A 24,140-nucleotide genomic window follows, 5' to 3' on the forward strand; every position below is an offset into this window, starting at 1 on the left:
CTCAAATATGTATATTTACAGAGTGGGGAAGAGAGGGCAGGTGAGTGGAGAGAAGAAGGTGGGGGCAAATCAGCAGGATAAGGGAATGAGAGCAGGGAGAAGGAGCCAGAGGATGAGGGATAAATGCCTGGAGAAGAAGAAAGGGAGGAGCTGGAGAAACAGGGGGATAGAGATGATGCAGAATGAGGAAGAACAGAAAGCAGAAGGATCAGGAAGCTCCAGGTACACTGAAACACTGGCAGAAGGTAAATCAAAGAGAGGGAAGGAAAGAGAGGGATTGGAGGGTGCAGGACAGAAGGGAACAGAACTGGGGAGAGTGAGGAGGCCAGAGAGAGAGAGGAACGGGGGGACAGATGCAGGGGAGAAGGGCAGCTTTGTGCAGTGATGGGAAATTGTAGTGGACAAGTAGGAAGATTGAGGAGAACGAGAAATGGACTGTGAAACAAAAAGGGGAGCAGAACAGATAATAGAATGAAGATGAGGGGAGAGACATCTGCAAAATGGGGAGAAGTATAGATACAGAAAGGAGACCATAAAACAGTGAAGAAAACAGAGGAAAAAATGCATGTGTGAAAAAACATATTCTTTGATAGTATTTTTGCTCTGTGTGTTTCTCTGTATCATGTACTACTTTTTAACTTCCAGAACGATGAGAAGATGAATGAAGTAATGAATCTGGCCCACACATTCCTGCAGAATTTCTGTCGGGGAAATCCACAGAATCAAGTTCTCCTCCATAAACATCTGAATTTGTTCTTAACCCCTGGTGTAAGTATTTGAGTGAATTCTTATATTTATAGTATTTATAGTAAAGTGTCCATGTCATTTCTTTTAGCAACATTAATGGATAGAACTTTATTCATCTTTGTGCATGTGTGCGTGCTAAGTCACTTCAGTTGTGTCCAACTCTTTGCGACGACTCCATGGGCTGTAGTCCACCAGGCTCCTCCGTCCATGGAATTCTTGAGACAAGAATAGTACGGTGGGTTGCCATGCCCTCCTCTAGGGGATTTTCCCTACCCAGGGATTGAATCTGTATCTCTTAAGTTTCCTGCATTGGCAGACAGGTTTGTTGCCATTAGTGCCACCTGGGAGGCCCCATATTCATCTTCGTCACCTCATTTTATTCCTTGTAGGGGCTTCTTCTTCTGAGAGTGAGTATCTTTCCATTAAGGGAACATTTAAAGAAACTTGAAAGATTACACAAATCTTCCCTGCAGATGGCAACTTCATTTTTATGTACACAGTTAGGAAAAAGATAAGGTACAGCAAAGACTAAGTGTGATGCCATGAGTAAGTAAATATGAAAAACTCGAAGGTGTAGTTACCTCTGCTCTGTAAAACATGTGTCAGCAAATACTAAGGAAGAGCCAGGTTTGAATAGCACATGATTAAATTAATCTCAAGAATACTGTTGCCAACATGTTGACTTTTATAACAAGCTCCCTTTTCCAACTAAATTCCTTTGTGAGCTCAGTTTTTTTATTTTTTTTTTAAATACTGAATAATCTCATTGCATTTTTGTGGAAGAGTTGCACAGAAAACTCACTACAGTTTTGCATAAAATAGAAAACTGATCACAAGCCGGATAATTGGTCTAAGTATTACTGTAAAATAGAAAATTGGTCTTGTCAAAATTACAAGGGCACATTCCTCTGTGTGTAGCTCCTTGAAGCAGAAACCATGCGGCACATCTTCATGAACAATTACCATCTGTGCAATGAAATTAGCGAGAGAGTTGTCCAGCACTTTGTGCACTGCATTGAGACACACGGCCGCCACGTGGAGTACCTAAGGTTTCTGCAGACGATTGTCAAAGCAGATGGTAAATACGTGAAGAAATGCCAGGATATGGTAATGACCGAGGTATGTTCTCAGTTTGCATTTTACCAGCTTCACATAAACATTATGCTCAAATACGTGTTTTCTGTTCATTTTGAGTGAAAAAAATTCCCCAACAACATAGGTTTGGAAAATGATTTGAGTACAACCTTTAAGCATAAATGTATTTTGCTTAGGTCTAGGGAAGTGACATATCATAAGTTGATGTTATAATTTTCTAGGAGTGAGCTTTTCTTTTTGAGCCTTAATGAATTTGTGTATTTTAAATAATGGGTAAAATCCTATGAAATGTTATAGATTATTTAGAATGAAAGTGATTAAATTTTATATTTTTAAGTTTCAAAATATAACAAAACTGGATTAAGCTCTGCTTTTCGAGTGCCTTTATTACTGTGTTCCTGTAATCATAAAATGGATATTCTTTGCTACTATTTACAGAAGCCTTTGAAGGAAATGAAATTAATAGAAATTATTTGTCAGTGATTTTTTTACATTTGGAAGCTTAGCTATTCAGAGTCAGTTAAAAATTTGAGAAAAGCAAGTGGATGAGGTACTCCATTTATTTTGCCCTCTTCATTATGATATTTCTCACTGAGCCAGATTTATACAGTGAATGAGTTACTTACTAGGAACCAAGTGATACTTGGAGAATGCATGCGTGTGTGCTCTAAGTCACTTCAGTTGTGTCCGACTCTTTGCAACCCTATGGACTCTAGCCTGCCAGGCTCCTCTATGCAGGGCAAGAATGCTGGAGTGGCTTGCGATGCCCTCCTCCAGGGGATCTTCCTGACGCAGGGATTGAACCCATATCTCTTATGTCTCCTGCATTGGCAGGCGGGTTCTTTACCACTAGCACCACCTTGGAAGCCTACTTTGGAGAATACTTTGAGCCTATGTGGGTAGATCATTGCTCTGTGACCTAATGGGTCTCTAAGGGCCTGTATGGATTAAGGCAGCTTTCAACCATCTACAAACAGTTACCTAGTGGATTATATTGATTTGGAGGAATTTTCATAATTATACACTTTAAGTTTGGGATGGGAGTAATTTCTGTATTGTTACAATGTGAGTCCCTCTTGGCCCATAGAAATTTCAAAGTTAATTCAGTGTATAGTCCTGAATTTTTAATGTAAATTATTGTTATTAAACATTTAAGGAGCATTTTAAATTTGTAAAATTTACCTATCTGTATTTGCATTCATATTAGTTCTCCTTTGCCTAGAAATGTGGCAATTAATTTGATTTTGGAAAATCATCATGGAAAGAATTAAAATGGGAAAGCACCAAATAGTTAAGTGAGTCCAATGGCATTTATTAGGTGACGTGTTTCTATATGTAAAGAAATATTTATAATTTTATGTTAATATATACATTTTTGACACAAATACATTCTCTTTCAACAAAACTTTCAGTGTAAACCAGTTAATTGTCTTATCAATTTAAATATGTTATCAGTTTAAATAAAATAGAGAAAAAATAATGTAATCTGTGTTACCTACCAAAATATTTCCCACTGGGGGTAGAAAATTGATACTAGAATAGACAAAAAGAATTGAGGCCAGCGCAGGTCCTGACCTGTCTGTGGTTTGGAGTTGCTATCTGCCTCATAAAGCAAAGTAGAGGGTTTGTCTCCTGGGAAGACAAAAGTTGTCTTCTCTGCAGAAGCCTCTTACATAGCCAGCCTGGGCATCTTCCAGGAATAGGAGGGTGAGAATTGAGACCTCATGAGGCTGGGTTTTCAGTTGAGGGAGAGAGAGAAGCTAGCAGTGATAGTCTGGAGTGGAGTGTTATTTCCTCCAGAACTCATCACTGTTAACTCAGCCTGGGCTTCACGACAGTCAAAGTGGATTTCTTAATAAAATAATACTGTTTTCCCCCCAAATAGACAATAAGACATTATGGTGATTTAGCAGTAAAATTACATCCTGCTGGAAACTCCACTTTAGCTTATTATACAAACAAAACAGAAAGGAAAATTTATTTTCTATTCATTCTTTGTCTCTATCTCTCTTTTTTAAGCTTGTATTTTTCTTTTTATTTCTTTGCTTTTACCTCCATTCCCTACTGATATCCACAACAAATGGAATCTGCAAATTCTTGTAGAGTTACATTTGGTTACGTGTACTTGCTTAATTATTCCATCACAGTTGAAGGGGATGGGGATACTTTAATTCATAGTAAAATTAGACTTATGAGATTTCTCATACTTGGCAATGGCATCTACCATTTAAAGTTAAAGAAAGTAACTGTGTCATTTATTCTCAACACCACATACCTTTCCCATATCTCCTCAACTGGTTTTGATGACTTTCATAATTAATCACTTCACACATGAATAGAATCTTTTTGCCATCCTGCTTTGGTATGATTCTGCTTTTGCAATGTTATCTATGTTTTTACAAAGATATGCACGTATTTCCACATAGACCAAGCCTTTGGAAATAACTGCAAGGATGAACATTTGGACTGCTATATAGACTCTCTTATTATCATTTCAGTTGATAAATGGGGGTGAAGATGTGCTGATATTTTACAATGATAGAGCATCATTTCCCATCCTTCTCCATATGATGTGTTCAGAGAGAGACAGAGGGGATGAGAGTGGCCCCTTAGCCTACCACATCACCCTCGTGGAGTTGCTGGCAGCTTGCACAGAGGGGAAAAATGTCTACACTGAAATCAAGTGCAATTCCCTTCTGCCCCTGGACGACATAGTGAGGGTGGTGACCCACGATGACTGCATCCCTGAGGTAAGCCTGGCAAAAGCTTAGCAGCTATGGAATTGTTTTTATTTTCTAGTAAGTGCCAGAAGTCCTCCTATGGTTATTTATAATGAGATAACACACTTAGTCACAGAATAGTACCTAGGTATATAATTAGGGAAATTTAAAAATCGTTAAAACTTACTTTTTTGTTCTACTAGGGACTATGAAAGTTGATAAACCTTTTAAGAGTATAGCCACTGTTAGTTTTTTAGAAATTCCACTATAGAAATTTCTAGGTATGGTATCGTGATCAGACTTAAACATTTGCTTGTAACTTCTAGTATGTTTTGAGCATAAAACAGATGCTTCATAAATAATTCACAGTCATCAATAGAGGCTAGAATGGTGCTGCAGGACCGCTATTAGATTCTCTAGGTTTACCTTTGCTTTATTTAATAGATGCTTTCTTGGAAACATGGACACATATTTTGCTTTATTCCTACATCATCTTTTACCCTCCATCCTAGTTTGGCATGACGGGAAGGGAAAAAACTCATTAGAGACTGGTTGTCTGCCAGGTGCATTAATGAAGCTTCCAGGAATGTATATGACAATAATTTCTTTTTTTCTACTGTTCTAGTGTGTTGTTGCAAAGTTTATAAATGTGTGATATGCTAAATCCAAACATTTTAAATCACAGTAACTTTAAAAGATACAGGGTTAGGTTACTTTTCCTGTTTCCAAATAGTCCTGCATAGTGATGGACTTGAAAGTATATTTTTTATGAAATTTTGTAGGATTGCTAACACCTCAAACCAGGAGTACTTCATGCCTTGATTGTTTTGAAGTAAGGTAGCAAAGAAAGGAAGCATAGTGTTGTGATTAAATTGTGGGTTCTGTCTTTATTTGAAGTCCTGATTCAGGCCAGTCAGTTCTCTCTGACACAGCACTCTAATCTTTTATATTCACCTGCTTCACCCCTCTTCATCCTTTAGATCCTGATTAAAGTATTACTTCTTCAAATAAGACCCTCCTGGCTTCTAGTTTTAGAGCCTATAAGAGTCTACAATTTGAAATTTGACATTTGAATTTTGTTGATTAACAAATGTCTGTAGTCTTTTCATTCTTTACCAAGATTATAAGCTCAGTGAGAGCTTTATATTTATAGTTACCATTATATTCTCTGAGCCTGGACCTACATTTAATAAATATGTTTTGGGTGAATGAGTGAATGGGTTGAAGAATGAGTCAGAATCTTGGATCGGTTACTTCCTACCTCTGTGACTGATTCCATCAGGTTATTTAACCTTTCTCATTGTCAGTTTACACAGTTTTGAGTGAAATAACTATAGTCTATATCTGGTAGAATTGCTGGGGAATTAAATTAAGATATTGCAGAATCTCCAGAATGTTGGAGATTCTGACACCTCCTTACCCTGTAATGCAGCCTTGACACAGGCACCCTGTGGTTGAAGGTTTTAGACCTCAGTCAAGTAGTGATAACTTCTAAGGCCATAAAAGCTGGCCTTGTATTCCTATTGGTTCTAACTTGGATTCTATGAATCCTCTGAAATTGTTTACCTGATTTTTTTATATATGTGGTTTTTACTGGGGAGATTTATAGCCTTCATCACATTTTCATGAAGAGAAAGAGGAAAGACAAGGAGAGAGAAAAAAAAATAGGAAAGAAAAGAAAAACAAAAACTATTGTCCTGTGAACTTTAGTAATGGTATATGTTGGTGAGACTCATCCCAGTCTTTATTTGATTTCTATGAGAAGTCATAGAAATCAAAACTTTTATAAGAAGTTTTGCTAAATCTGGAAAGAAACTTTAATACATTTTAAAATAATACCATTTTTTTTGGTAAACTGTGAGCCTGCTTCTTCTCAGAAATAGCAGTTTAATTGTTTTTGAATGGCAATACAGTATTATTTAGTCAACATATTTAAGCGTTGTATTAGATCTCTCTTGGTTGCAATGGACAGAAACCTAATTTAGACTCATTTAAATTTTAAAAGGGAATTTTATATATTGGCTCCAGTATTTGGAAATTTGAAGGATGGTTGTTCAGATGAGTCAAGAGGTTCAAGCAGTGTCAGAGTTCATCTTTCTCTTGTTCCGTTTTCCTTTGTGGTTTTGCCTCATGCTCTTTTTTTCTGAGCATAATTTTCCTCTACACACCTGGAGAAGAGGCTTCTTGGAGTTCAGATTTACCTTGTTCCATTTGACAATTATAGAGAGAGAGAGAGAGAGGATGAATATGAATGACTGAATGACAGAGACAGATAAGGGAAAAGGAGGTGGGGAGATACGAGAGAGTAGAGGGATGGAGAGAGAGAAAGGGAACACTCGTGTCTCAAATATGTTAAACTTGATTTACATGAAGTTCACATTCTCACACCAGTCACTGGGCCCAGGGGAACAGGATACTAGGTCGTGTGTTTACTCTGGGTCAGGGGATGAAATATCTTAGTAAAAGAAGGAGATAGGCATGCTCTCTGGGTAGACACAAATCATACTATAATTTACTTTAGGAAATAAGAGTTTTATTTAATCAATCATTCCTAATATATATTTGAAAATGAAGAACGCAGAAAAAACTTACTTTCTTTTATATTTGAAATTTCGCACAGGTTAAAATTGCTTATGTGAATTTTGTTAATCACTGTTACGTTGACACAGAAGTGGAAATGAAAGAAATCTACACAAGTAACCACATTTGGAAATTATTTGAGAACTTCTTGGTGGATATGGCAAGGGTAAGTTATGCTTTGACCATTAAATGCTGCTTCATGTTTGGTAAGGTTGTTGGTGTAGCTTTTGACTATATATTATCAAGCAGCTGTTAATAGATGAAAACTTAAAATTAAACCCACTATGTTTGGATGTCATCAGTTACATTCAAAAAGTTGTGACCGAGTTTCGCAAGACTATGAATGAGATTTAATGAGTTAATGTACACAAAATGCCAGTACAGTGTATATGGCAACAAGGTGTTCATTTTCACTTTTACCGCTGATTATATTGGTCTATTAGTAAACACAATTTTAGTAGCCATCTTACATTGGTTAGAGAATATATTTGGCAGAGATCAATTTATTCAACCTCATGTCAGTTACAAACTGTAGGTGGAAGAAATCTCACAAGATCTTGACTATGGCTTTCAGGCAGGTAGGTACTTGACCATACTGTTTGGGACCTAACACTGTCCACTTGTTGCCTATGGGGGTGTGTTCCAGTCATTGAATCATCTGGTATTTTTAATCATGTCAGCCAAAATGAAGTCTGCTTTTCATTTTGAGTCCATTTTCTCATGTTTGGGTTTTTTTTGAGTGTTGGGAAGGACACATGTAGCTGGTTGGCATTTTCTGGATATTGTCTAGCATATGCTTTTGTTCTATTAATATTAACTGAATGAATGAAGAAAGGAAGGAAGGAAGGAATCTTTGATAGCACTTAATTTTAGTTGATGTATCTGATGCCCCTTTTAAGCATGCTTATGTTTGAATTATCAAAATATCCAAACTCTTTTATTTTAGGTTTTTTTTTTTTTACAGGGGGCTGGGGATCTTCTCCAGTTTCCCCTTTAAAATTATGGGATGTACTGTTCAATTAAGAGTTTCACTAATAGAAGATAATGTATAGCTAACACCGTAGACTTGTTATAACTTATGGTGGCCTGTCCCAGTCCTTTGGCTTCCTACATTCCTGAGTGCTGTAGTTTACATGGGTCTCACTAAGATGTACTGAAGATGTAGTGAAGGAGGGTGGTTAATGAAGTCCACATGGATGGATGCTGATTTTATCCATTATCTCACTGCCTCCTTACAGTTCTTTCTGGAAGGAGGAAGGACAAAGGGGATATAATGAAACAACTGCAGACCCAGACATCCAGGACCAATCTTAGATAATAGAATAAATCACATATTCTAGTCCAGGCACTCTTATATTTAGTCAGGGTTAGCAGGTGGAACGTATTTATTTTGACTTTGGGGTAGTATGCTCGAGCTCCGCTGTGTTCACACGTGCGTGAAGTAAGGCAGTTCCCGTTTTACTTTATTTCTGTAGACCTTCAAAGCCACTCATTACCTTCCTCAGGTGGACCTGCACCTGTGGAGAAGTCATCCTGTTTTACACAGCACTTACATACCACTTGTATTTACCCTTGTGACCTTGTGAAAGCACTTCTAAATGACTAGCCACAAGTATCTCCAGAGACCTTGGAGTGAACAACGGTTTACATGCTGATGGCTGAGGTTTAAAATTGCATGTGCGGGAAGATAGTAAAAATATTGCAGACTGATTTGCAGATTTGCACGGTGCTCTGGACTAAAGATAAGGTTGAAAAGACCAAAGTCACACTCTAGACAGCACAAGCTGCAAAGCTAACAGGATTTTTATTTTTAAACTAAAGAAAGCTAATGATAACTGTCATTGATCATGCTACCTTGGAAACAGTCTTTCCATTGATGTGTTTATTCAACTAAGGGGTACATTTTTATTTTGAAGTGTGTGTGTAGGCAGGATTTTTATTTTATTTTGACTAAGTAGACATAGTGTTATTAGTATTAAAGGCTCCAAGGGAATTTCAGGATCTTCTTGGTCTGTTCAGTCCTTATGTCTAACCACAATAGCTTAACTATACTGCAGAAAGCATTTTTTCTTTCCTTCTTGTTTCCCTCCCTTTTGTTTATATGTAAAGCAGGAACTCTCTTATCCTCTTATTGAGAAATACAAGGAATCACCCTTCTTATGTCAGGGAAGGGACAGGAAACCTGACTTTCCATATCTAGGATTTGTCTTTCTCCCCTTGAAGAAAGTTTAAGGAGCTACCGCATACTTTAAAATTCAAATACAAAAAAAAAAAAAAAGGGTAAGTAAGTAGAATGTGGCCTTTTAGGCAAATTTTCAGTTCAGTAGAGCAGTAATTCTCAAACTTTAGTAAGCAGCAGAATTACGTGGAGGGTTTGATAGAACACAGATTGCTGGACCCCACCGCCATAGTTTCTGATTCAGTAAGTGTAAGTCTTTGTATTTTTAACAAGTTTTCAGGTGATCCTGAAGATACTGGTTTAGGGACCACACTTTGATAATCACAGCAGGAGAGCAGGGTTGTTAAGACATTTTAGAGGCATTAGCCAGACCAGAATTAAAGCTTAGATTTTGCCTCTTTTTTTTTTTTAATTAATTATTTTTATTTAATTATTTATTTATTTTAATTGGAGGCTAATTAATTTAGATTGTGCCTCTTAATAGCTCAGTTATCTTGTTGGGCAAGACACCTACCCCTCTGACTCTGAATTTCCTTATTTGTAAAATCGATACAATAATAATGCATTCTTTATAGTGTTACTGGGAGGATTCAATGAGATAATGGATATATAGGTCTTAACACAGGCTTGGCACTTAGTAAGAGAGTTGGTACTATCATCTATTTTATCCATGTCATGGTAACTTCACTGGTATTATTAAAAGGTTATATGTAGCCTTTAAAGCAATTTCGAGTAGCTTCCCCAAGACCCAATAATAATATGGAGGATGATCTGAATGAGGACCATCCAACACAGGCAAGACCAAGAAACCATGTTGGTGAAGCTGGATGCAGGCAAGAGCAACCTGATGTAGAGATGGACTAAATTCAGGTGTTATAACAAAATTATGAAATCCTGGGACAACTGATTTCCATCACTGAGACAAGGTGAAGGTAATCTGGAGGAAAGGTATTCGGTAAATTGGACCTGAAGAACCATAGGATCTCAGGGTTGAAAGAAACTGGCAGTCCCGCAGTTCAGTGTTCAGTACCTGCCTGTACATTTCCATTAACAGTGACCTCAGTCTTCTTTTTCGGGAGACAACTGGTTTCATTACTTGAAAACTTTACTTGTTAAAAGGTCTTATGTTGATCCAAATTTTTATGTTATAATTTTTTACCTGTTTTTCCTTTTGTAGCAACATAGGATGATTCATTTCAGAAAAGATGTGGGTGTTTGCTAGTCTCCTTGTTAGTGATCTAGTTTGAAATGATAAAGGTATACAACTTAAAGGAATTTAAGATTATCTAGGTTGATCTGATAATTTTGCTCCCAAGTTCCTAAGAGATTAATTTGCTAGCATAGGGTGTCTTGCCTGGCTGGTAACAGAACTGGAAGGCCTGTGGGTGCTGAATCCAGGGTTTTTCACACAGGAACTTCTCAAGTATGTCATGATAGCCCTCATGTCTCCTACTGTTTTCTCCATGACTTTCAGTGGTTCCTCTTCCTTTAAGACTTCTGGGCTTGTTTGAAATACACTTTTGAATTCTCTCTAATTTGTTAGTATTTTAAACATGGCATTCAGGATGGAACCCAGTGCTTCAGGCAGGGTTCAACTAGCACAAGTGTGTATGTGTGTGCACGTGTGCACAGGCTCAGCCGCTCAGTGTGTCTGACCATTTGCAACCCCATAGACTGTATAGCCTGCCAGATTCCTCTCTCCATGAAATTTCTTCAGGCAGGAATATTGGAGTGGTTGCCATTTCCTCCTCCAGGGGATCTTCCTGACCCAGGGATCAAACCTGCATCTCTTGTGTCTCTTGCATTAGCAGGCAGGTTCTGTACCACTAGTGCCACCTGGGAAGCCCAGGCCAGCACAAGGCAGATGATTAAAAATTTGGAGAGCAATCCTGTTTAAAAGGCAAATTAAATATTAATATATGGTGACCCTCATACCACCTTCCACCTTTGTCTTCATGTTTCTCAGGAGTCAGCACCTTTTGTTTGCTCTTGGTAAAGTTCTCTAAAGAGTCCCTTAATTAGTATCTTTCATGTTCCTGTTTGTCCTCACTTGTCTTTTATCTTGTTAAGACCCATGTAAGAAAAGTTTTCCGAAAGACAGTTTTTACTAAACCAAATTTGTTTAGTTTTAATTTGTATTATTTTTAAAAATTTGTTTATTTGCACTGGATTGTTTCATATACTTATTCCAGTCTGATTTTCTGAGAGAATCAGCATCCATGTCCTATAAATACATCGGAATTAGACAGACAGCAAAGCTGTTAGGCCTATGAAAATTTGCTTTACTGTCTTTTAGAGCGAGCATTTAACAACAGCCCACTTTGATCTCTATGTCGATGCAGCTAAAATCGGTGTTTTTAAGGCAGAAATGCTTTTCTTTGCTTCATAACTGATTGTTGTTGCAAAGTCAGGAGATTTCAGTCATATCAGAAGGCACATGGAGAGGGGTGAGCTGTGGTCAGTGTTAGCCTCAGACTGTTTTTCCTTTTGAAGATGTTCCCAATTTTGCTATCAATTCCAAGATTCTCTAATGGCCAACAATACCCTAAGTGATGTACTGGCAGATGAAATTAGACTGAGGAATAACTTAGAGACACACCTGACACAGTGTCATGTCATTGTCGCATCAAACACTGCTTAACAAGACAAATCAGAGTATTTCATTTCCAAGTAGATCACTTGAGCATTCTCTCCCTTTGGCTTACCAAATAGGTAGGAAATGACAGTGAAGATAAAATGTATTGGTACTTTTAAACACACTTTCAAGGTTCTCTAATTTGATAGAATGGAATAGGTTTTCTTTGCTTGATGAATTGCTTCCATAATTTTCTTCATTGTTTTTTTAAGTTGAATGAGCCATTGAAAAGTCTCATTCTAAGGCCTTCTTTTTAAAATTTATTTATTTTGGTTTTGGCTGTGGGCTACTCTCTAGTTGTGGGGTGTGGGCTTCTCTCATTGCCGTGGGTTGTCTTGTTGCAGAGCATGGGCTCAAGGTCACATGGGCTTCAGTAGCTGTGACTCTCACGCTCTAGGTGCGCAGGCTCGGTAGTTGTGACACATGGGCTTAGTTTCCCCGTGGCATGTAGGATCTTCCCAGATCAGGGATCAAACTCAAGTGCTCTGTATTAGCAGGCAGATTCTTAACCACTGGACCACCAGGGAAATCCCTTCTAAAAAGCCTGTTGGATAGCATCACTGACTCAATGGATATGACTTTGAGCAAAATCCAAGAGATAGTGGAGGACAGGGAAGCCTGGCATGCTGCAGTCCATGGGGTTACAGGGTGTCAAACATGAATTAACAGTTGAACAATAGCTAGCTCTGCAGGCAAGTGAAGAATGTAAGTATTCTAAAAGTATTATTTTGTGTGTAGCACCATTCCCTCAGTTGTAATTCTGCTTTTCTTTTCAGCTTTCATGCAGAATTTATAATGGTGGTGCCCATGTGGAGCGAACACTTGTTTGACTCTTCTTCACTGATGATTGGTTGGCCCCAGTCCTGCATAGTACTTTCTACTCTTCAAGTCATCATTAGCATTTATCATAGTTGATCGGTTCCTCCTTGAAACATATCCTCACTTGGCCCCCAGATTATCAGTCCTACTCTCGGCCTTCCACTTCACCAGGCCACTCCTTCTCAGTCTCCTTTGCTATTTCCTCTGTATCTTCCTAGCTTCTAAATATTGAAGTGTGCCAAGCTCAAATCTTAAACTAGCTCCCTCCTCTCTCCACAGTCACTTGCTTGCTGTTTTCATCTGCTCTCCTAACTTTAATCCCAGGCTGGTTGAAGCTTGGGTCGTTCCTCTTATAGTGTCACATATCTCACTGCCCACGTGACATCTCCAGTTGGCAACTGAACCTCAAACTCTTCACTCACTTTCATGTCCCACTAAAAATGAATTCCTTTTCAAGTCTTTTGCATCTCAGTAAATGGCAATGCCATCATTCATTCTAGGCATTCAGGCATAAACATCTTGATGTCATCTGTAAATCTTATTTTCTTGCTCTTAAATTTAATCCTTTAGCAAACTCTGCAAGTTCTAACCTTAAAATATTCAAAATCTGACTACCTCTGAATACTTTGATCATTGCCACCCTGCACCAAAGTACCGTTAACTCTCATCTGGATAATTGCTGTAGCTGTTTTTCCAGGCTTCTGCTCTTGCCCCCTCCCTTCATCTTTTCTCAATACAGCAGCCATAATGATTAAAAAAGAGGAAGAACATTGGTTCAGGTTCCTCCTCTGCTCAGACTCTTCACAGAGTAAAATCAGTATATGATCGGACTCTTCCTCTGTTCAATGACCACCCCCAACCCCACCCTGGCTTCCCACCGTCCTCTTGTTCTCCCCTTGCCTAGCTCTCTTTTGCATCTGATGGCCTCCTTGCTGCTCCTCACATATGGCAAGCTCACTCCCTTCTCAGCATCTCTGCATCTGCCTGGGATGTACTCATCTCCCAGGTACCCTCCATCCTCATGACTTCTTTGAGGTCCCTCCCCTACTTAAAGTCTTCAGAGAGGCTTTGGTTGACTTCCCAATGTTAAGTAACAACCTCTTCCTTCTGTACCCTCTTCTTGAGCTTAATTTTTCTCTTTAAAAATTTTATCTATGTATGTATTTTTGGCTGCCCTGGATCTTTGTTGCTGCAAGTGGCCTTCCTCTAGTTGTGGCGAGTGCAGGTTACTCTTATTTTTGGTGCACAGACTTCTCACTGTGGTGGCTTCTCTTGCGGAGCATTTGCTCTACATGCTGGGGCTTCAGTAGTTGCCGCTCTTGGGTTTAGTTGCTCCATGGCACGTGGGATCAGGGATCAACCCATGTCCTCTGTATTGGCAGGCACATTCTCAACCACTGGTCCACCAGGGAAGTACTGCTTCATTTTTCTTTATACAACTTATCCTTACCTGATTTTTTTTTTTTTTTAATGTATTTGTGTTTCTTTCTGCTGCTACAAAAGAAGGACAGAGATTTTGTTTGGTTCACTGATGCATATCTGACCTGGAACAGTGTCTTACATGTAATAGATATTCAGTGTTTGTGTTATTAATTATTTAGACTGCACTGCGTATCTTGTGGAATCCCAGTTCCTCAACCAGGGACTGAACCCGGGCCAGGGCAATGAAAGCATCAAGTGCTGACCACTAGACTGCCAGGGACCTCCCAATATTTGTGGAATAAATAAATAAATGTCATTTGAAGTTGAAAATATTTAAAAAGTGAATTTGAAAAAAGTGTGGTTTTAGCACAGAATTAAATGGGCATATCAATGGAATGGAATAAATAGCCAGAAAATGATTTTTATTTATGTAAGATATTATGATACAATAATAATACAATAAATAATACAATCACCTATTAGTAGGTAAGTGATGGGTAATTTTCAGTGATTAGCAAACTTTTTTGTCAAGACAGGGATAGTTAATATTTTAGCTTTTCAGGCTCCTATCACAACTCTTATAACAATTACTGAAGGGAAAGGAGCCATAGACAAATATAAATTAATAGATATGGCTAGATTTGACCCATGGTAGTTTGGCTACCCCTGGATTATTAAATTAGTAATAATAAACTTCATCAGGTTAGTGATTTTTATATATTTTGTTGTTTACTGATAGATCCCAGGTACACAGAACATCCTTGGCATAGAAGAAGGGCATTCAATAAAAAGTGTTGATTTGAACTAAATCAAAATGACATTTCGAGACCTGGCTATTTGGGATGAAATGAACTTAGTTCCTGTCCTTACATTGTATAATTGTATAAGTTGCAATAGATAAATGTGAAACAATAAAAATGGTTGGACGTGTAAGTGTATATTTATCTGTCTTTGGATGAGAGTGTTATTTCTAAACATAAATGCAGTAGACGAAATTAGCTATGAAAAAAGCATTTCCCTATTTGAAAATGTAAAACATATATATATATATATATATGTATGTGTATGTGTGTATATATATATCAACATCATAAAAATAAAAGAACATAAAAATAGAAAAATTTACCCTACATTAAAAAAAGGCTCATAGTCTTTACACAGAAAACATATATATGTATTGATAAGAAAAATACGAACAATCTAATGATAAAATGGGCCAAGTCCAGGCATTTCCTGGGTTACATACAAGTATATCCCTGAAAAAATAGTCAACTGTTAATAACTTTAAAAAAATACAAAGGAAAATATGATCTAATTTATAACTATCAAAGTATAAAAATAAAAAGATAAAAGGATAATGCTAAATATTGGTTCACATATCTTGCTGATGAGAGTAAATTTATGCCATCTTTTTGAAAAACATTTTTGTAGTACATTAAAAAAAACCCTTCATACCTTTTTAATGTATCAAGTAATTTACCTTCCAAGAATCTGTCGTCAGGAAATAATTAACAATGATATCAAGGATTTATGATCAAGAAAGTTCAACATACTTTTACAATAAAATACAGTAGGAAATAGTTTACATATTTAATTAATAGGGAAATGGTTCAACAAATTATGATATATCTGCAAGATTGAAGATATAGTGTCACTGTGACTATTTTTTGAAGATTTTTAATGATATGAGAGTGCTAATGATTGAGTAATGAGCATAAGAAGGAGAATAAAAAGCTGATTATCCAGGATTATTTCAATTATGTAAAATATATAGGGCAGAGCAAGATTAGAAGAAAAGATTCCAAGATGTTAACCATGGTTTTGTCCGGATTTTAGGACTGTGGATAATTTTTGTTTTCCATTTTGTATTTTTCTATTTTGTTACAAGGTTCCTACATTTATATTAACATCAATATATATTATCTTTTTAAAAAATGAATTTAAAATTCTAAGAAAGCCAATTGAGTGTAGGCACAGATGATTCACATAAAAAGGAAGTATAAAAAGCAAATGTTTGAAAAAATTTTGGCCTCATAAATAAAAGAATGCAGATTAAAATAAACATGAGCTATTACCTCGGATATTTATAAAAACATTTTTACTGCCTATGAAGAATGAAAAATGACTTTAAGATTTGTATTCCTTGGTCTGTATGGTCAAAGGTATGTTACTGGTGTGAGCTGCCCTATCTGATAGGTTCATAATTTGCCACATTTAAATTTTAATTTTAGCTAGATAAAATATAATAAAAGAGATTTTTCTGGCAGTCAAGTGGTCAGGACTGAGCCTTCCAATACAAGGGGTGCAGGTTTGATCCCTGGTGAGGGAGTTAAGATCCTACATGCCTTGTGGCCCAAAACCCAAAAAACATAAAACAGAAGCAATATGGTAACAAATTCAATAAAAACTTTAAAAAAATAGAATAAAAAATCCATTTCAAGTGCTCATTAAGCACATGCCTAGTGGTTACTATCTTGAACGTGCCAGATATAGTTTTCTATCATTGCAGACAGTCCTATGGACAGGGCTGCTCCAGCATATATATGATAACTTATTTAGCTCAGTCTGTTATCTTTGAAAGATATTAGTCACTTTTAGAGCACAAGAGAGAAGGGACATCATACGTAAAACAGGAGAAGTTTCAGAAATATATCTAGAAATTACACTTAATATTAATTTGTTCAACCAACAGTTTTAAGTACTTACTCTGTGTCTTATCTGTGGAGACAGCTTTTACTTGCTCTTCCCCCAGAAACTTCCATGGCTATTTCCTCAATTCTTTGTTAAAATGTGGCCTTATACAGAGAAATTCTCCAAGCAATTTATTAATAGATAAAATAGTAATCCTTCCCTGTACCTACTCCTCCTGCTGCATTGCCTGTACCACTTGCTCTTTATTTTTCTCAGGAGCCTATTTGTTTTCTCTATTTTTACCGCTTGTCAGGATACATTTAACAGGAGGCTTCCTGTGTGCTGTTTTCAGTCTTGCATGAATTCTATGTTCCTTAACAGCATCTGAATACAGGTGCCAGAGGGCTGGCAAGCCAGCTTTTGGGGATAATAGAAATTCATGTATCTCATTTGTATGGAAAATAGCTTTTCCATGCGGTGAACAGCAGCCATTTACAACTCTCTTCCCTTCTGATATGTAAAGTAGCTTTTACAACCCCCTCTCTTGAGAATGATTCTAGCCTCTGGCTTTCTGGATGACTTGTTAGATTTTTGATCCCTGTCTCTGCTAAAAAGGGCTATCTTGTAAGAGAGTATATATATATGCCCACAATATGTTAAATAAACGCCTTAGTTCCACCAGAACTCTGGTCCCTGTGTCTTTCCTCCTGTCAGGCAGGTGTCTAGGTTTACAGTTGTGTAAACCTAGAATTTCCACAACCAGGATTTTGAGGAAAGCCTTCATCTAGAAGTAGATTCCTTTAATTTGTCCACAGACTAAAGCAAATCTGGAGGATTCTTTAGCAAATGTTCAGTTGCAGATAATGCAATGTGATCCTATGGTAGCTCCAAATGCCCCCAATCAATTGGTGAAACGTCAGCTGTTCTTCCTTGATGAGGAAGAAGCATCCTTGGGCTGGTTATGGTGGAATTTTTAACCACCTACCCAAATTTAATGTATTTTTATCCTGTGTATCAGAAAAAATCACCATAAGAGCCAGTGCTTATTTAATGAATTAAAGATATTAAATGAAATAAATCCTACTTTATATCCATCATGGGAAAATCAATTTTATATTAGTTCAGTGGCCACATTAAATTTTAATCCAAGGTTAGATGTTCCACAAGTAGGATCTAACCCTTAGTTAACCTAAGATAAAATGAATCCTTTCTTATTCTCTGTTATTCTTTCATTTAAAACATTAATTGGTCATTCACTTCATAAACATTTATTGAGCATTTTGTATTTATCAGGCATGTGCTGAAACAATAACTAAAAGATGACATAACAGCATAATTTATTGCCATTAATTGCATCATTCCCTACATAGCTATGAGATTGTGTGTGTGTGCTCAAATGTGTTCGACTCTGTGACCCCATGGACTGTGGCCAACCAGGCTCCTCTGTCCATGGGATTCTTCAGGCAAGAATACTGGAGTAGGTTGCCATTTCCTCCTCCAGGGGATCTTCCCAACCTAGGGATCAAACCCGTGTCTCTTGTGTCTCCTGCATTGGCAGGTGATTTCTTTACCACTAAGCTACCTGGGAACACACTGAAAACCTTTTAGTTCTGATAGCACCCCTGTCAGGCAGATGTCACTTAATAGATGGGAAAAAAGTGAGATGCCCTGACTGGAAGGAAAGTGACTTAGCAAAACAAACCCTGTACCCTTTCTTCTTTCTCCTTTCAGTGGACACTTATTTTCCAAACCGAAACACTGGGACACACAGTTTGAGAAGGGAGTTTTTCTCTTTGGTGATTTTACTTGTGTGCAGGGTTTTAAAGGAATATCTGATTAAATTATATTTCCTTACTCTTTTGATTAATCACCTTATTGAAAAGAATAAATTATGTAAAAGTTCGGAATTTTCTAGGAACATCTGGAACATCTGGCCACCATACTGACCCATTGTAATCTTGCGAATATTTAAATGTTCTCTCTCTCTGCCCAGTCCTTGAGTCTTTTCTCACATCCTATGTTCCCTTGCTCACTTCTTTTTATTTTTTAACTCCATTTTTTTTTATTGCTACCACCCAACTCTTTTTCATTTGGTTTCAATTGTGTATCTTAGCTTTAGCAATTTGTCTACTCTGACATGCTTGGAAATTTACAGTTTGTTTAGCAGGATAACCAACTTTGGCCTCATTGAATCCCACATGAAGGTCAGAGCCCGTGGTCTTTGTTGATGTTCCCTTTGCTCTAGAGTCGTCTCTTCTCGCTTAGCCGACTCAGAGAAGAAGGCACGAGCGGAGATCCTCTGAGCTTACCAGATAATCTGTGGACGAACAAGTCAAAATTGCTGGCAAGGGTTTGACCTTTCCTTATGTTTCTGTTTTCCTCTCCAGGTATTTTCTGTGTTCGCATCCTCCCATATGGGCCAGTTATTAGAGGTGAAAATGAATAGAGATGTGAGCCATCAGTAATCACCTTCACCACTTTCTTGTACTTATAATGGCTGTTTCCTCTTTATTTTCCTCACATCAAGTGGAGAAGTATTTTCCAGCAAGGCCAGGCTTGAGGATGGAGGGAGAAGGCTGTGTGCAGGAGGAAAGACAAGCAGATCAGGAAGACGGGGCGGTGGTCTGTGAAAGAATTCTGGCCCGGAGATGAAATAACAACCAAACTTAAAGGCGAAGCTACTGCTGAATGATAAACTTGGAATGGATTTTAGGCAGGAATATTTTTATTCAAAGCAACCTTCAAAAGCAGAAGAAATGTTATCAATAACCATTTCAGGACAATTTTTTGAAGGTTCCAATATGGAGTTATAAATCAAAGTTGTCATGGAACATACTGAGTTGTTTGGCTTCTCTTTCCAGGTTTGCAACACAACCACAGACAGGAAGCATGCAGACACCTTTTTGGAGAAGTGTGTTACTGAGTCAATAATGAACATTGTGAGCGGCTTCTTTAATTCACCTTTTTCAGACAACAGTACCAGCCTCCAGGTAACATTACCAAAAAGTAAAAAGCATCCTGTCACACAGAATTTCTGTACCTTATTTGAGTGGAAAAAATTTAATATGGCCAGAAAGTCCTTTTCTACCCTTCGAAATATCAGTCTTCTTTCATAGTACTCACTGTTATGCCCCTTTCTGAATTTCCCAATCTTTATTTTCAATAAATGAAACTTCAAGCTGAATTCTTTTTGCTCTCTCTAAGCAGAATAGGAACTTTCACAACTGTAGACTGACTGTTTCCCATGTGTCAAAATAACTGGTATGATTCCTTAAATGGATAGACATTTTGACTCAATAATTCCAGTTTAGTAAATCCTGGAAGAATTAGCATGGATTTATATACTAAGATTTTCACTGAAGTATTTATAATACTTAAAAATTGATGTCAACTTTAAATGTCCACAAGCAGGAAATTAACTACTTTGGTGGCTCAGATGGAAAAGAAAATGCCTGCAGTGTGGGAGACCTGGATTCCATCAATGGTTTGGGAAAATTCCCTGGAAAAGGAAAAAGCAACCCACTCCATTATTCTTGTCTGGAGAATTTCATGGACAGAGGAGCCTGGTGGCGTACAGTCCATGGGGTCGCAAAGAGTCAGACACAACTGAGTGACTAACACTTTCAATTTCATTTATAAATACTTAAAATTTGATGTCAACCTCAAATGTCCTCAAGCGGGAGATTAGCTAAATAAATTGTGGTATATCTACAGATGGCTTATTATATCACAATTAAAAGTTATGGTTTAAAAGAAAAATTGATCACTAAGGAAAATAACCACAAAGCAATATAAAGTGAAATAGGCCACAAAATTGCATTATAGTGTCCTCCAGGCTTGTGTGTATAAAGAATATATATGCATATATACATAGAAAAACTCAGTAAGTAATTACCTTAAAAATGTTGATACTAATTATGTTTACTTGTTAAGATTATTGGTGATTTTTATTTGTTTGTTTGCCAAATATTCTACAGTGATTGTATATTGCTCTTATAAAAGTACTATTTCAGTTATACCTTTTTGGAGAAAACTTTTGGACTGTTAAAATCATGTAAAATTGTTTTCGTAGGTCAAAATTGCTGTCTCCTCTACTTGCTCATCATATGAAACCTAAACATACAATCAATGAAACAAACAAATAAACCCAAAGCACCTGTTCTATTTATGTGTGCTTGGTTGCTCAGTCGTGTCTGACTCTCTGTGACCCCATGAACTGTGCCCAATAGGCTACTCGGTCCATGTAATTTTCCAGGCAAGAATACTGGCGTGGGTTGCCATTTTCTAATCCATGTTCTGCTTATACTTAGAAATAAACCAGGAATTATAAAAGTATACTTAAATTCATATCATTGGCTTCAAGAGATGTCATATTTTCCAGAGTAAGAATATAGGTAAAATAATGAATTTTCTATAGTGTCTAATGTGGTTCTTGTCATGAAATGAGTATATAATAAATATCTGTTGAATGAGATGTTCATTAAATAGCACTGAAACTTAAAAGACAAGATTGTATTTTATTTTGATGGGCCTGTTTTGATAATGAATAGATATCACATCAGGAGGGTTAATGGTTTGATGACCTGTTTGCCTGTTTCTGTTTTCAGACACATCAGCCAGTTTTTATTCAGCTGCTCCAGTCTGCCTTCAGAATTTATAATTGCACCTGGCCAAATCCAGCCCAGAAAGCCTCAGTGGAGTCCTGTATCAGAACTTTGGCTGAAGTGGGTAAGTTGGAGTGTCAGATTTTACTTACTTCACCTTATGTAAAAGAAATCAGGCTTTTGTCTAATAGGCAGTATAAAGCAGCTCGTGTGACTTCTATAAAGGTGAAGAGCAAAGATGAGCAAACGATTCTGAACATCACATCCTTTTAGGGAGGAGAGTATAATTATTAAATTTCTTCATTTTAAATATTTTTAAAATACTTATTTTTAACTTATATTTCTAACCTTAAATTAATATTTTATATAGTGCTTTAGTATAGCTCAGTAGGATATTACACAAATGAGTTTATTTTTGTTATCTGAGATTTTATTATGGAATTGTCTGTTAAGTAGCCTAATATATTAATATCTGCATGTAGCAGGAGGACTTCTTGAGGGGTTTTTAGTTTTCTAATTTTGTGTGAAATCTATCCATATTTACTTGAGCCTTTATTATCCATAGGAGGGTTCAGAAATTACAGATAGAATGGAATGCCAGAGAATAACACTTAAGGGAAGGTTAGTGCATTCTAGAAAGTATTTTTCAGAGTTCTCTCCTTTTTTTTTTTTTGAAGTAAATTTGGACTGTTCTAGATGGCAGAAAGGAGGAGGGAAAAGTAATATAGACTGGACCTGACTTCAGAAAACAAACAGGAGCTGAATCATTCTTCTCAGCTAATGGTGGTTCTGCAGGCATTGCAGGCATTGGAAAGGGCAGCTTATAGTGTGTTTCATTATTGTGATCATCATCACTGCTGACATTTGTCAGCATACACCATTTGCCATGTTAAGCAATTTACATGTATTATCTCATTTAATCCTTAGATAGGCTCATTGCTTATTTACATTTTACAGCTGGGGAAACAGAATTACCTAGATCAGTTAAGTTGGCCAGGGTTACAGTATGTGCTCAGTAAATATTTGATAAATGGACAAATGATTTAACTAATTAATGACCGCTTGAAATATTTTAGTGTCTTCTCCCCGTGTGCAATTTGGTTTAAGTAATTTAATATTGACAAAATGTAATGATGGCCCAATTTTAATTTGAATACATCCAAAAGGAGTTATAACCTAAGAGGATCAATTGAAAATTATTAGAAATAAGAGATGAATAGAGTTCATCTAGGTGATTGTAAATTGTTAATAAGTATTAAACTTGGAGACTATCCCAAAGAGAGAATACATTTGAAAAAATATGTCACAACAATAAAAATAATATTTTAGGCAAAATAAGAAACATGAGAGTAAAATTATATTGCTATTTTGAAGGATATAAAAGATTTTAATAAATAATTTGTTTGAATTTTTAATAAATGATTTTAATTTAATTTTTAATTTAGCAAATGGATTTTATTTAAATTTAATCAATGGATTTATTTAAATTATGTTAAATTTATAAGATTTAATAAGTAATTACTATTTTTGGATTATAAAATTCAACTTGTAAGGATGCCAGTTCTCCACAGTTTATAATTTTACTGCTTTCAAATGGGACTCCTTCTTTGCGTACACTCTCCACCCCACAAGGCTGTGTCCTCTGACAGCTTGGCCTCTGCCTCCTTCTTGTGGAAGCTTCCTCCTCTCATCCCACTGGTTGCCACAGCCCCCATCAGGCTATTGCTCTCTTGCCCGGTGGCCTCTGACTCTGTGCTGGGTCGCTCATTAGCATGGATACCCTTATCACCTTTGTCACCACGCCAGGCTGTCCACCAGTGTGGACAGCTTCCTTACCTAAGTCTGATTCTCCATTCCATGGCGCCTCCTAGGCATATGCCTTCCACTTCTTTCTGGGTTCGAACACTCTGGACCACCTCCGCCCCTAATGCACTCCTTGCCCAGCGCTGGCACTTGACTTTGCTTTGCTCCGCCTCCAGGTTTTAACATAGAATGTGTGTGAGGGTAGCTCAGTTGTGTCTGACACTTTGCAGCCCCATGGACTATACAGTCCAAGGAATTTTCCAGGCCCAAATACTGGAGTGGATAGCCTTTTCCTTCTCTAGGGGATCTTCCCAACCCAGGGATCGAACCCAGGTCTCCCACTTTGCAGGCAGATTCTTTACCAGCTGAGCCATAAGGGAAGCCCTAGGACAGAATTGTTCAAGAAGAAAAGCAAGAGGCCATCACGAAAGTGAAAGGGTTAGTGTCTCAGTCGTGTCTGACTCTTTGTGACCCCTGGACTGTAGCTCACCAGGCTCCTCTGTCCCTGGAATTCTCAAGTCAAGAATACTGGAGTGGGTTGTCATTCCCTTCTCCAGGGGATCTTCCTGATTCATGGATCAAACCCAAGTCTCTTGCATTGTAGGCGATTCTTTACCATCTGAGCCACAGTGAAGCCCAGGCTGTCCTACGTACTGTCAAAAATAAAGAACACAAAAGAGAACTTAAATTTTGTTTTGAAAAGATGCACATAGCAAAGTGTCCAGCAGGATATAAATAAAGTATTAACACAGGTTATTGCTGGGTGGTAGAATGGTTCTATTGTTCATGCTTTCCTGTAACTTCTGAGTTTTTAATAATAGATCTCAAATTGTAATGAAACAATATTAAAAGCATTTTCATTTTGACCCAGTCAGCTGGGAAATATACTAACGATCAAAAGATAA

General features: G+C 37.2%; 1 protein-coding gene across 6 annotated transcripts in view; it reads left to right on the forward strand.

Annotated features, from left to right (window-relative positions):
• ITPR2 (inositol 1,4,5-trisphosphate receptor type 2) overlaps positions 1-24,140 on the forward strand; it is a 563,179-nt gene that overhangs the window by 259,769 nt on the left and 279,270 nt on the right. For all 6 annotated transcript variants that reach the window (XR_014051645.1, XM_081483690.1, XM_081483688.1 and 3 more), the window contains 6 exons: positions 646-768; positions 1,666-1,866; positions 4,341-4,592; positions 7,183-7,308; positions 19,690-19,818; positions 21,436-21,556. Coding sequence is in view for 5 of the 6 variants with exons in the window: in XM_081483690.1 (XP_081339816.1) it covers positions 646-768; positions 1,666-1,866; positions 4,341-4,592; positions 7,183-7,308; positions 19,690-19,818; positions 21,436-21,556 (952 nt within the window). In the remaining variant the exon portion in view is untranslated. The remainder of the gene's footprint in view (positions 1-645; positions 769-1,665; positions 1,867-4,340; positions 4,593-7,182; positions 7,309-19,689; positions 19,819-21,435; positions 21,557-24,140) is intronic.

The sequence above is a fragment of the Giraffa tippelskirchi genome, chromosome 4, assembly GCF_054371585.1.
Source record: "Giraffa tippelskirchi isolate mGirTip1 chromosome 4, T2T-mGirTip1v1.2.pri, whole genome shotgun sequence".
NCBI lineage: Eukaryota > Metazoa > Chordata > Mammalia > Artiodactyla > Giraffidae > Giraffa > Giraffa tippelskirchi.